Here is a 15014-nt window from a genome sequence, read left to right as displayed (position 1 = left end):
TCCAAAGATTTTCCTAAGAACCTTATTTTCAAATACTCTCAATTTATGTTCCTCTTTCAATGTAAGGGACCAAGTTTCACACCCATATAATACGAGCACTACATACAAAATTACTGGCTCACCTACCTTATTCTTTTTTCCTACTCTATGCATAGGCGTAACTTGGCGGGGCAAGGGGGGCGCTTGTTTGATTATGCCTCCTCAAAATTAGGCCCAGTTTGATTCTGCCTCCTCAAAATTAGGCCCAGTTTGATTCTGCCTCCTCAAAAATTAGGCCCAGTTTGATTCTGCCTCCTCAAAAATTAGGCCCAGTTTGATTCTGCCTCTTCAAAATTTAGGCCCAGTTTGATTCTGCCTCCTCAAAAATTAGGCCCAGTTTGATCCCGCCTTTTCAAAAATTAGGCCCAGTTTGATTCTGCCTCCTCAAAATTTAGGCCCAGTTTGATTCTGCCTCCTCAAAAATTAGGCCCAGTTTGATTCTGCCTCCTCAAAAATTAGGCCCAGTTTGATTCTGCCTCCTCAAAAATTAGGCCCAGTTTGATTCTGCCTCCTCAAAATTTAGGACCAGTTTGATTCTGCCTCCTCAAAATTTAGGACCAGTTTGATTCTGCCTCCTCAAAATTTAGGCCCAGTTTGATTCTGCCTCCTCAACATTTAGGCCCAGTTTGATTCTGCCTCTTCAAAATTTAGGCCCAGTTTGATTCTGCCTTTTCGAAAATTAGGCCCAGTTTGATTCTGCCTCCTCAAAATTAGGCCCAGTTTGATTCTGCCTCCTCAAAATTAGGCTTAGTTTGATTCTGTCCCCTCAAAATTAGGTCCCAAGTTACACCCATTACTCTATGTATGATAAACGTAAGGTAGTATATTTTCATCAATTTAGAGTGGAAATTAGAGTGGGATTAATGTACAGAAAATTCCCATATCTTTAATTTGCTGATTATTTCAATTTTTTAACAGGATCATCACTGACGCCAATATGTTCAAGATTGAAGTCAGAGTGTATCAACAACGTTTCAGGTATGTGTGTACATTTCTCTATCAATTTATAATTGTTCGTAAATAGTCATAGTAATTTAAATAAAATAATATACAGTGGACTGTGTTAATTCGAACTTCAAGTGGACAGGAAAAAGTTCGAACTACTCAAAATTCGAATTAACAAAAACGTTACATCATTAGAGATGGTTTCAAGGGAAATAAAGTTTTGTTCGAATTAAGGAGTAATTCGAATTATCCAAGTTCAAGTTCGAATTAAAGAGAGTCCACTGATTTTTTTTCTTTTTGAACTGCTTCACATTAATTGCAACACTACCTCATGACAAACTCCTCGAAATATACCACTGGCGTAAAAAAGATAGGTAAGATACAGTTAGTGCCATATGCTTATTGTGCACATCGCGCTGCGACGCGTGGAGTCCCGGGTTCGAATCCCGCTCGGGCATGGTTGTTTGTGAATGTCCATTCATCAATTTCATCATTTCATCACTCATTCCTATCTTCGCAAATTAGCCTAGAGGCACAAAACGCGAAGTGAAATAAAATCAATCAATCAATCAACCTATGCTCATTGCAGAGTGCCTAAAGGCTCAGGATGTGGGAAAAAATATTTTATGTAAAATAAAATAATTTATGCAAAATAAATATAACAACACCCTTCAAAGTACTCCGCAATGAGCGAAAATTAAAAATTGTCACAATTTGCAGCGGAAATGTGTTCGTCACCTACAAAAGTGGTAGCTTGCGCAGTCATGAAGACGTTTGCTGCCAGCGACGTTGTACCATTACAAGCGTTTGGTAGAGTACTGGTGTCAGGCTGATATCAGGTTTAGCATTGTTTTGAAGGCTCAGAAAAGAAGATGATTCATCAACTTCCAAGCCCTAGACATCATATTTCTTGTTTGACCAAATACCTTCTGTTTGATTATGACAACACAACAATTTTGGGTATTTTTCGATTAAAATTGATGAAAGTTCCTATTGTTGTTAAAAGATAATAATAAAAAAAGAATTGCTAAGAGTGAATGCTAACAATAATGAAGGACATGTTATGCAAATTAGTTTAAAAATAATTGCAGCAGTTGACGAGAATTCGAGAGAGAGTAAGGTGTGCGGATTGTGAGAAAGAAGCAAAGTGGAGATCGATTGTTTGACGATGGTGTGTGATTGGATCGATGTCTGACAGGGAGGTCAGACAAGTGATAGTTGAGAGGACAAGTGTAGGAACAATCTTCATCTATTTGTAAGGCAAGTAATATCCTTTTCTAAACCAATCCATATCGGTTCAGTCATGGAGAGTATAAAACCCATATCTAACCTAAGTTAATTTCTATCGCCATTCCTTTAAAAGTAACCTCTTGCATTTATCACATTTAGGCCAAGCGAGTGATAACCATCTGAAAGATGAATGAGGAATAGCTACATCACCCAATACAATCTAGAGGTTCTTGGTTCGATCCAAACGCAGCATGGGATCTAACATGCCTAGATCGAGTGGAAAGTTAGTGCTTTGAAATAAATCTCATTTCTGAATTGCCTTAATGCCAAGAAGAATGGGTAAACACAAATATGTTGAGCAAATGGAAACATTCGTGGAATTCTACACTGAATCAATTATTGCGAACATTCTGAAACAAAATTTTTCAACTAAATTCCTAAACTCCATGCTCAATGTACCTCAATGGAAAAAAAAAAAATTGGAGATCTTTGGATTTGAAACCGCGACCCTTCATTCCTTCGAAAAAAATGATAACTCTGGCGCCAGTACTCTACAAAATGCTCTACAGCGTCGCCTGCTGCAAATGTCTTGAAACGCATTCATGACTGCGCAAGCTACCACTTTTCTAAGTGACGAACACATTTTTGCTGCAAATTGTGAGAATTTTTAATTTTCGCCCATTACCGAGTACTTTGAAAGGTGTTGTTATATTTATTTTGCATAAACTATTTGTAATTACGTCCCATTGTGTTCAAACTTGAGAGCGATTTCCTCCAGGTGAACAACTAGCGAGTGCAGTGCTTCCAACCTCACAACAGTTTCTCTAATCCGGCGACAACACCCATCTCAATAATCCACCGATGGTCGTATGAAATCGAAAGTAGAGGATTCCCTGATAACAATATTATGTCAATTCACGTCAACACGGCGCTATATATAAAGTAGCTGGCGATATAAGAGGATGTGGGGCGAGGAAGCCAATATAACAATATCACGTCACGTGCATAATCATGGGAAGAGTTGGTCCATGTGGGCCAGAACCAGTGATGGCATCATAATAGGGCACGGGGTCAGGCGCCTCAGTTCACAGCCAAACGAGTGCAGGAAAGAGCCAAATCTGGCTCCAAGGGAGCTAAGTTGGCAACACTGCCACGGGGGAAGAGCCCCGTGGAAACTGTCCCGCATGCCCTTAAATAAGAATGTAAATGTTTCACCACAGTGTCTGTCGCCTAGTAGAGGGGCCTGTAGTACAGTTGGCTAATCACTCCTGGTGATCAAGAGCTTTGTTGCCAAATTAACGGTTTCAGGACTTAGAAATCTTTCAGGGTGGTCAGATAACATTTGGAGAAGTGTACCTAGAATAAATATGTCCTGTAGTCTCATCTCAAGTAAAATTTTGTTGTTGCTTTCTTGAATCGTACAAAAAATACAAAAATACCGCAAGTGGGCCCGCGGGATTTTTTCTCAGGGAGGCAGAGTAATATTTCATGTTGTGTCTTTCAGTCGTAAAAACTTACATTTTACGTTATTATTATTATTTTACAAATCATAAAACTCAAATTCAATTGAAAATACTTTGGCGTTGTAAACAAGTTCAGAACTGGAGTCCACTATTTAAATAGAAATTGGATTCACCTTGCTTTCTTTTCATAAGTATATATCACAAACAGTTGATGTGCACTTCTTTGTCTTTTGGTACTTTTTCACGATGCATAGATTTATTTATTTATTATTTATTAACCAGTCGCCTATAACAGAGCGAATGCTCCAATTACAATAAGCATTACAATTTGCTATATACAATATAATTTACATAAATATATAATACATGATACAAACATATAGTAATTATTACACAAAACCTTAGATAAAATCGAATACAAAAAGTTATACAAATACAAAAGTTACACAAATACAAAAAATTACATACATATATTACAAATTTTGAAAAGAGGAGAAAACTAAAGGACAGAAAAAACAAAACATAAAAGAGTAACAAACTATAAAAGCTTGAGAATAATAAAGAAATTATACGAATACCACTATTTAAATAAGAAACAGGAATAATCAATACAAAGCAAAAGTTCAAATTTGAGTTCGTTTATATGTATACAAAATTTAAAAAGCTATAAATTGTATTTGAGACTATAAATATATCACTCTAGAATTGGATCTGCTTTATTTGTATATCATATCTAATATGTTATTTAAACTATATAGAAAGTTTTAATATTAAAGGCAAAATCCAAATCAATTCCATTCGAGACAATATTATTATGTTTACTTAATAATCTAATGATTGGAGAATTTTGATGGAATTTTGTGTTTGATATATTGCAGTAAAATGGTTGTCTTACTCTTAATACCTTATAATTGACGTTAAAGTGTATCAACTGTAAAATATTTTCACACTCAAGTATACCATTGATAAGTTTGTATAGGAATATATGGTCAGCCGTTTCGCGTCTTCGTTGAAGTGTATCACATGAGAATTCATTTGGTAATTTAACATGGGAGATGCGATCTGCATATGAAGATCTCTTGTATTTTTTGTAGTAAATATGTCGTAAAAATTTATTCTGAACTTTTTCAATTTTATTGATATGGCATGAGATGTATGGGTTCCATACCGTACTCCCGTATTCTAATTTTGCTCGTACAAGATTATGAAATAAATATACTAAAGAGTTCATATTAAATAAATCTTTGGAGTTTCTTAAAACAAAGCCAAGTATTTTATAAGAGTCTTAATCTGCTCTCCTTCAGGATACCACTGATCTATGTTTTTACGCGACGAAACGTATTTTAAGAATCAAAATGACTGCACGTGAATTGTCAACGTTAGACTTCGGGAAATGTTTTCCTAACTTTTCGGAATCCCGAACTGATGACAAATTTAATTCTTGGTATTTTTTCTGCATTATAAATGTGTGAAATTTCTTGAAATTATTAACAGTTTTTATTCCATAAGACAAAAAAAATCACTTGGGAAAAATAGTGTGTAGAATTCGAGATTTTCAAGGCATCGTGAAATTTTGAATATTTCCTGTGCCGAAAATGTCCTGATCTGTTCGGAACATGGCGATTTTTTTCAGTATCGAACATCGGGAATATGAAAATTCCCCTTCCAAATCTCCTCCCGAACAAAAGTTTTTCGTCTCGCTCACCTTTAGTTACGGCAGTCTACATGATTCTTGTCTCTGGTGAAAACATCCCTATGGGGATAATTTCACGTTACGCTTCATTTGCACGTGAGTTTGATCTGTGTATGGATCTTTGTGTCACGTACTGTTCACGGAAAGTTGAGTACAGGTTCATTTAACAAATGCACAACAATTTTTTTTTCAAAACCAAAGGTAACTTGAAAAAAGGTAAACGAACCCTTGAAAAGGAACAAATCTTGGTTTTGGTCACACTTCTAGCGACTCGAAAACAATGGTATCGGCTAGTATCGATGCAAAAATATCAACTGATACTTAAATATCGCTACGATTTCACAATTTATTTATTTATTTATTTCGTCTTCTTTTACATGGCGAAGTTAAGGCTGTGGAGCCTTTTCTTCCACTTGACCATGTTGACAAAAAAAATTGAATATGAAATAATTAAAATATTGAAAAAGAAAAGAAAGAAAAAAATATAAAAATTACAGAGAAATAAAAAATACAAAGAAAAATTACATATAAGAAAGGTAATCTAACCTATAGATACGGGAACACACACTCACACTCACATATACATATACATATACATATACAATTCGAATTATATGTTCTTTTTACAGATCTCAAGGGGGAAACAAGTACCCTCTTACTGTCCTCTGTGGGCGCCTTTGCAGCAAGTCGATGTATATGAAACCTGTTACATTATCCATCCTGTTAATCGAACAAAATTTATAAATCTTGTTTCTTTTTATGTATCCAGTGAAAATTATTCAGCGAGATACTATGATCTATTCAAATGATGATATGGAGAATGAGAATTTGCAAATTCCTGGCTGTGGCTGTTTCCCATCATGCACTGAGATTGGCTACGACATTGAAATGTCAATGTCAGACCGCAAGTCACCGGAGAGCGATGAAATCCCGTAAGTTTCCTTTGTTTGTTTGTTGTTTTTAATTTTATTGATTACACCCGACTTGTATAAACAGGAAGCTCCGAATTGCCTTGACTAAACCTACCATCCTTATCTCTAGAGTCAGTGGTTGTCAATCTGTAATACGCGTTCCCCCAGAGGTACATGAACGACTTGAAAGGGATATGCGATGTGCTGGGAAGAGAAATGCCGATAATACCCACACGACAATATTTTTTGCTGCAAGTGTGTAGAGCAGACTTCATAGCATTGTTTCAAACTTCATAGCTTTAACACTCAACAGGAAATAAAGGCTCATTTTATCACTTATCTTTGCTTTATATGTTTTGAAATAAAATACTCGTTCGAAATCTCTCGTTTCTCATGTAGCTACCGCGCAATAAAGTGTTTGGTCCCTTTCTCCAACACATACTTATGTGACAGTGTTGTTTCATCCATGGTGTACCTAAAAGACAAGTACCGAAATGGACGGAGCCGAATCTCATCTCCGCTTGAAAGTTTCAAGTGCACAACCTGACCCCAAGAAACTGTCTCAGGCTATGTATGCAGGCATATCCTTCTCACTAGAAACGTTGAGGATTTATAATAAAAACTTCAAATTTGTGCTTGATAGTTTGTTTACAAAATTATTTTTGTTCTTTACTTTTTTTCAATAACTCTGAAACAAATATATGAAAATTAGTTTTTTATATACTTCTTAGCATACATGTGTTCCTCCTTCAATTCAGTAAATCAAACTAGCACTTAAGCAACAAAAGAATGGGAAAGCAGCTGGAATAGACCAAATTCCACCAGAGATTTTGAAGGTAAATGTAAACTTGATGGCAGAAATATTATATGAAGTGTTCGGGGCAGTTTGGGAAAAAGAGAAAATGCCAGAAGATTGGAAAAGGTGTCTTATAATAAAAATTCCAAAAAAAGGCGATATGACAAATTGTAATAACTGGAGAGGAATCACGCTGTTATCGGTCCCAAGTAAAATACTAACTAGGGTTATATTAAATCGCATTCAAGATAAAGTAGAAGCCAAGATTAGGAGAGAGCAAGCAGGATTTCGTTCTAGTAGATCCTGCACAGATCAAATCTGTACATTAAGGATGATCATCGAGCAATGTATAGAATGGAATACTAGATTGTATACCATCTTTGTAGATTTTGAGAAAGCCTTTGATTCTATAACAAGGGAAAAAATGTGGCAAATATTACAGAAGTTTGGAATACCACTTAAGATAATAAGGATAATCCAGGAGTCACATCGACAATACAAGAGTCAAGTTATTCACGAAGGAGATGTTACGGAACCCTTTGAAACAGAATCTGGAGTGAGGCAGGGATGTATTCTATCGCCTCTTATTTTTCTTCTCGTAATAGATACAGTAATGAGGGAAACCGTAAAGGGAAAAAGAAGAGGAATGCAATGGGGCCTTACGGATAGATTAGAAGATTTAGATTTTGCCGACTATGTGTGTCTGTTGTCAGAATCTTATAGAGATGCAAAAACTAAATTGGAAGATCTGGTTGTAGAAGCTAAAAAATTCGGACCGACATTAAATAAATCAAAGACTAAAACAATGCGAATAAATGCAAGAATCCAAGATTATATTCAACTACAAAATGAAATATTAGACGATGTAGACAATTTTACTTACTTAGGAAGTGTAGTTGCAACAAATGGAGGAGCAGAACATGATGTAAAACAACGCATCAAGAAAGCAAATGGGGCCTTTGTACAACTTTACCCAATATGGAAAAGTAGGATTATAACTACAGAAACAAAGATAAAGATTTTTAGAAGTAATGTTAAATCAGTATTGCTGTATGGAGCAGAATCCTGGAAAGTCACAACTGAAATCACAAATAGACTACAAGTTTTTATTAACAGATGTCTCAGGAGAATATTAAATGTACATTGGCCAGAAGTAATCACAAATCAAGAACTTTGGATACGAGCATCAGAAGACCAGATCAAAAACCAAATTAAAAGAAGAAAATGGAACTGGATAGGACAGACACTAAGGAAAGCAGACAACACAATTGAAAAACAAGCACTTTACTGGAACCCTCAAGGTGCTAGAAAAAGGGGAAGACCCAAAAGTTGAAGAAGAAGGAAAACAACAGGGGAAAAGTTGTAAAGAAATGAAGAAGATCGCATGCAACAGAGTGAGATGGAGACACTTCGTGGATGCCCTATGTTCCAATAGGAACTAAAGGAATTAAGTATACATGTGTTTCACATTTTTATTTTTGTAACTAATCTTAAAGATTGTAATTTTTTTTGTTTACCATCTTTCCACATACAGCCCGAATTCCATTTTTCTCTATGGCAGACACACCCCTCCAACATATAAAAAACGCCCCACCAATCAGACAGCCAAAACAATTCCCCAAAACCCACTATTCGGAGAAAACTTATGGTGGGGGTACATTAGACGTTTAATTACGACTAAAGGGTACAATGAGGAAAAAGGTTTGAGAACCGCTGCTCTAGAGGATATGTGCACTAACAATTCCAATATAATTACTTATTTAACAAAATATGCACTTAAACAAAAATAAAGAATGACCGACATCCTTGACGGAGTGGTTAGTACGGCGCGGTCGCCAGCGGTCCCAGATTTGGATCCCGGCATCTGCATTCTTTGTGAGTGTCCCTTCATCATCAATTTCATCATATCATCCCTCACCCTCATCTTCGCGATTAGCCAAAAGTGGCAGAAAAGCGAAGCGAAATAAACCAAACCAAATCAATCAATCGAAAAGAAAAATCCAAGGTGTGTTTTAAAATGCACGTTACATAACGAAATGAAGGAAACTGGCAAGTGATTTCTTGAACATTACAAAATATGAAGGTATTATTGTTGTGTATCATTATCACAGCAAACGTTTTACAACTTATGTTGCTACATGACTGCTACCATATTGAGATTACATTATGTGATTTATTTAAATACTTGGAGAATAAAATAAATACTTGGGAAGTTCAAATTTAGTGAAATTTTAGTACCTTGGCCTGGAAAAGTTATCTTTGTGCTTGTAGCCTGTCTCTACTCTAATCTAATTTGAAAATTTGTTAATTTCTGGCATTTAGGAAGGTGGAGTAATCCAATAATTATCCGTACGTGTTTTAGAGATGCGTAGAACTTGAGAATATTATTATTTTGAAACTACTTTCCAGAGCTTATACAAATATTTGTCTTAATATAACTAGATTTCTAACTTCAATTGTAAACTACAAAGATTTCGAAAACTGGCGGAACTAACAATGACCGCTTTTATACTGCTCGAATTTTCAGCTGGCGGCTGGCAAATAACGAATCAGCGATAAGTTGAATTCTCTTCGTCTGACATCGGGCATTTTCGTGTCACAAGGCACAGAAAGTTGCCGGCGTAATGAAACAAATGAACAAACGTACTGTAAAACGGGGGGGAGAGACAGAGTTGATCAGCTCCGTTACTGGATAAAAGTTGTACAATAGCATGGAAAATTAGTACCCAGAACACCAAAATACTGCACAAAGAAGCTAATAATAACAACTGACAAAAACAGACGTACGCTTGGCAACGTTGTAACGGGAGAGTGAGGTTGTTGACACATCTTCGAAGACGATTGGTAGACAGATATAGCAAAAAGGATCAGCCGCCATTTGGATCCGCGATCAGTATAGCGTCATGTCTAGTGAAGCATTGAATGAGTTTGGAAATTGAAATTTTATGGGTGGAGCTAGAAAGTAACGTTTTAGTGGCATGTGTGTAACATATGCGTTTTTTTTTCGTTTTTTCAGGAAGTCCAAGGCATCCCTGAACATTTTTTTCAAGGAGACCCAGTTCCTAACTCGCAAAAGGAGTGAAAGATACGGATCTACAGACTTTTTGGGTTAGTTCTTCAATGCAAACAACTTGTATACTTTGCCCCTGGAATCTATTGAGCAAGAGAACTAAAACAAGTCTCTGCGAAACAGGCTGGTATCTAGAAATATATTTCGAGGCGGGGGGTTCGAACCAATTGTCTCATAATAATAATAATAATTATTATTATTAAGTGATGAAAACGATTTGACAACCTGGTACATCCCAATGTCAAAATAGGTGATACAATATTACAAAATTCAGTATATAATTATAAAATAATACAATGAATCCTTATACATCATTACAAGTTCATATTATAGCTTTCCACAAGCTTGCTTGTATATTGTATATGTGTATAATAAAAAAAATAATGTTCAAGTCCTGCAAAAAACTAAAACTCTATAACTTTTTAGCTGTTGCGTTTAACAATACATATTTTTTGGGTGAGAAGGGTGGAAGTTTAAAGTTTTGTTCTGGCCACACTGCTCAGTGACGCTTGCACTGGTAATCACGTGATCATGTGACTTAAGATGGCGTCCATCCAGGAAAAGGAACAGTGTGTTCTGTCGTTTGCAGACTTAAAATCTTGTGTTTCAGTGCAGAGAAATTTCCAGACAACATATGGGAAACCACCCCCAGCAAATTCAAGTATCAAGAGATGGTATGAAGTGCAAACTCTGGGTAGTCCCAAAGTGAATGTGTGGTGTGCGATTTCAATGGACCACATCATTGTTCCATTTTTCTTCGAGGAAGACACGGTAAATGGCAACAACTATCTGAACATGCTACAGACATTCCTTGTACCAGAACTTGATAGGTTAGGCATCATCAATGACGTCCACATGCAACAAGATGGGGCGCCGCCGCATTTTGCCCTTGAAGTTCGGCAGTTTCTTAACGAACAATTTCAAGGTAGATGGATTGGCCGAAGAGGGCCCACACCTTGGCCTGCAAGATCACCAGACTTGACACCTTGCGATTATTGGTTGTGGGGACATGTAAAGACCGAGGTGTATTCACAGAAACCAGCTAATTTGGATGACCTAAAAGAAAAAAAATAAGAGATGTGATTCTGAATATCCCAGGAGAGCACCGTCAGCACGCAATTCTCCGTTTCACAAAAATACTGCAACAGTGTTTGGACGTGAATGGTGCACAATTAGAGGTTTGGCGATGAACCTAACAAGCAGGAAATAAACTTTGAACCTTGATGTTAAGTAGACACAAAATATTTTGTTAATAAACTTAATAGTTTTCAAGTTATAGAGTTTTAGTTTTTTGCTGGACTTTATGGACTTCCTCTCTTTCTGGCTCTACAGCCCTTGGTGGGCCTTGGCTTCCGCTACAATCAGCCTCCATTCCAATCTGTTATCAATTCTTCTCCTCCATCCTTTAGTTGTCATCGTCCTCCGCAAGTTTGCAGCGACGTCGTCTATCCATCGAAGTCGTGGTCTGCCCTTTCTTCTTGCGTGGTGAAGCTTTTCTTTCAACATTCTTCTTGGCATCCTGTCTTACATCATTCTCTCCACATGCTCTAACCACTTTATACTCCGGGCTTTGACAAATCTCACTATATCTTGGCATTATATCATCTAGCTCTGCATTATATCTTATTCTCCAGTCGTCATCTTCCCTCAGAGGTCCATATATATTTCTTGATAATCGTCTCTCAAATATTCTGAGGACATTAGTAGTGCAGGTTAGGGCATTCAACGCCCGAAAATGAGGCTCGGTGAGGCTCGCCTTAATGGATTTCTCTCGTAAGGCATGAGCCTCATTTTCTGGCAGTGTTGCCAGCTGCTTACTCGAAAAAATCACCAAGGTTTTTTTTTGGGTCTAACCTAGTCTCAAGCAAGGAGCTGGCAATCTTGCTTGAGGCTCGCCTTAATGGTTTGCTCTTGTAAGGCATAAGCCCTATTTTCTCGCAGTGTTACCAACATCTTACTCGAAAAAATCACCAAGGTTTTTTTTGGGTCTAACCTAGCCTCAAGCAAGGTTGCCAGCTCCTTGCTTGAGGCTTGCCTTACAGTGCATAAAGCAAGGAGCTGGCAACCTTGCTTGAGGCTTACCTTATAGTGTATAAAGCAAGGTTGCCAACCTACTGGTACTTTTGCCATAGCCTTTTACAAAAAAAAAAGAGAGAGAAGAGAGAGAGGGAAGAGTTAAACAACCGACAGCTGCCAACACCCACCTACAGCTTTTTTTTTGCTTGGTCTAACCTAGCCTAAAGCAAGGAGCTGGCAACTTTGCTTGAGGCTTGTCTTACAGTGCATAAAGCAATTTTTACCAACCTACACACACTAAACAAGGAGAGCCGGCAACAAATATGTACTGCCGTAAAAGAGAGAGAGATGGGTGGATGGTAATATAGTATGTGTGTGCGTGTGTGCGTATAATATGTAGCATTATTAACTAGAGTGTGTTGGCAATTTACTTACAACTAAAAAAAATAGAGATGCCAACTTTGCTGTAAGATGAAGAGAGAGAGAGAGAGAGAGAGAGATTTATGGCTGGCAACAGTGGTGTGCGAATGCGCCATATCGTAATTTTCCAAGTCCCGAAGGCCAATGTTTATATATCGTGACTTTTGTAAACCTCTCTCGGGGGAACGATGTGCCACACACGCGTGCGCGCGTATGTATTGTGACGCAAACAAACAAACAAAATAATAATTGTTGTTTTTTTTAGGATACCTGGCCCCTATAACCTCGCCAGGGTGCGTGGTGCCCAGCCAAAAAAGTAAAGGTTTTCTAATGGCTGCGGTTATCTACAACCGCACCTCTGTAGAGTTTCACGTGTTTTTTTTTTTTCTCAAACTTCCATGAAACTCTACAGAGGACCTCCGTAATGCATGCAACGTGTACTAACGACTCTAGTGTTATTTTGATGTTGTGATATTTTTGGATATAGAGTTTTATTGTGAGATATAGATAAAAATAATTATGTTTATTATAATATTTTCTTGATGAAGATGGAGAATATATGTGTGTTACAAATAAAATTGCATGCTTTTTTTTCTAGTGTGTGTATGTGTTTTTGATGTTTCGACAGCATCTGAAATGATAAAAAAAAAGAAATTTTATTGTTAATTTTCACGTGTAAAAACAACAACAATTTTTTTTTGTGCAAATTTTCTGATTGTCTCGTGCTATAGTGCAAAAAAAAGATATTGTAACTGATAACTAATGAAATTGACATTTGTAACTGATCTGAACTAGTGAAATTTGTATTGTGCTATTGTAACTGATTGTGCTAGTACAAAAAATTTCTTATTTGTGCAAGAAAAGATGTTAAAAACTTGTTAAAACTGCTCTGTGACCCTCTCGTTCTTCACGTCGTAGGCGAAGGACTTCTCTGCAATCAGGATGACACTGCATAGGGTATCCTCGGGCAAGGCATCGTGGAACTCGCAGACGACCTTGATGTTGGTTCGGTCGTTGACCACAACCTTCTTTCTCTTAGATGTGTTGATGACGGTCATGGGTCTCCGTGCTTTGAACTCGCTGGGCGTGTAGTACATGTCCACGCTTCCCTCGGTCACGCGTTTGTAAGCCGAGAACGCTTCGTAAAGTTTGAGGTAATCGTTTTTGGTCACGTCGAGGTTGTAATTCTCGCGCGGGAACACTTCGTTGCGTCCATTCTTCAGATAAACGTTCTTGATCTTGCAGTCGTCGAACTTGCTGGAATCTTTTTCCTGATTCTTGTCCCTCCCGGTCTGAAAAAGCACTACGACGAAATCTGGCATGTCGAACTGTATGTTGTTGAACTGCGTCGTCACGTCGAATTCCATGTGACTCCCCGACGCCATCTTCTGCACGCACTGGTAACCGTGAAAGTGAATCGGCACCTGCGGACTTTTCAAGATCTCCGCTTTGTACTTGAGGGCATAGTTCGTTTCGTATTCCACCACCGGCATTCTCAATTCCATGCTTCGGATGACGCACTTGGCTGCTTCGGGTAAAGTATTGGCTATCGGCGTGGTGCCGTCCGGACCCAAAGTAGCGTATCGCATCAGTGCGTCGTTGTCGTTGGCCGCTCTTCGAAATGTGATCCTCAGTCCTCCCTTCCACATGATCTCCTTGTAGTCCGAGAAGAAACCAGGCAGCAGACGCATGGGAAAGAGCACCGTGTGACTTCTCGTCGATATTTTGGTTCCGGCTTCGAATCCCCCGGCCTGGTAGTACGCTGCGTCCGTTTTGGATAATTTCAACGTTCCCACTGCCGTCGACGTGATGCCTGGATAATCTATTCTGTCGATGACGGTGTTGTGTTTCCTCACCTCCACCTGCGAGAACAGGTGAGGCACGAAGTTGTCCACGAGTATCAAGTTTGCTGCTGCGGGAAACGCGTCTCCGCTTTCTTTCTTCACCACGTCGAATTGAAGGTAGAGGTCCGCTCTGTGAGGATGAACGAACCCATCGCCTACGTCCACGTCGTATTCGATCTCCCTGTTCGCCTCGTTGAGATTGGCGAACGTGCGACGGTTGGGAGGGAAAGATTGCAATTCGTAACTTTCGATTTGCTCCATTTTACATGTATGGTTATTTATTATATGTTGATCTCCACGATGGCCGTCGTAGTGGCACCTGCGAAATCCACCACGTCTCCTTTCTCGTTCGTCACCACCAACTCTATGTCGTCTATGTGGTTGCGACATACCGGAAAATAGATCGGCGAAGAGGGCGTGTAGATGATCGGTTCCATGAACTCGGAACTTGGTTTGAAAGTGGCTATGATTCCCGTCTGCTTGTGACTTCCTAACAATCCGTCCGAAGATTTCGTGATCATGCCTTCGGCCACGTTACAGTGTACGTTCAGAGTCTCTATGGCCAAGAATTTAGGAATGTTGGTTGC

At 38.2% G+C, this 15014-nt stretch overlaps 1 protein-coding gene across 1 annotated transcript in view; it reads left to right on the top strand.

Annotated features, from left to right (window-relative positions):
* LOC145990545 (pickpocket protein 28-like) overlaps window positions 1-15014 on the top strand; it is a 91856-nt gene that overhangs the window by 43778 nt on the left and 33064 nt on the right. Inside the window, exons 6-8 of the mRNA XM_083126239.1 lie at window positions 958-1017; window positions 6140-6302; window positions 10094-10185. Of these exons, the coding sequence (XP_082982365.1) occupies window positions 958-1017; window positions 6140-6302; window positions 10094-10185 (315 nt within the window). The remainder of the gene's footprint in view (window positions 1-957; window positions 1018-6139; window positions 6303-10093; window positions 10186-15014) is intronic.

The sequence above is a fragment of the Lepisma saccharinum genome, chromosome 7 (genome assembly GCF_977018435.1).
Source record: "Lepisma saccharinum chromosome 7, izLepSacc3.1, whole genome shotgun sequence".
NCBI lineage: Eukaryota > Metazoa > Arthropoda > Insecta > Zygentoma > Lepismatidae > Lepisma > Lepisma saccharinum.
The sequence above is the reverse complement of the archived record's forward strand: the minus strand, read 5'-3'. Positions and strand labels throughout refer to the sequence as shown.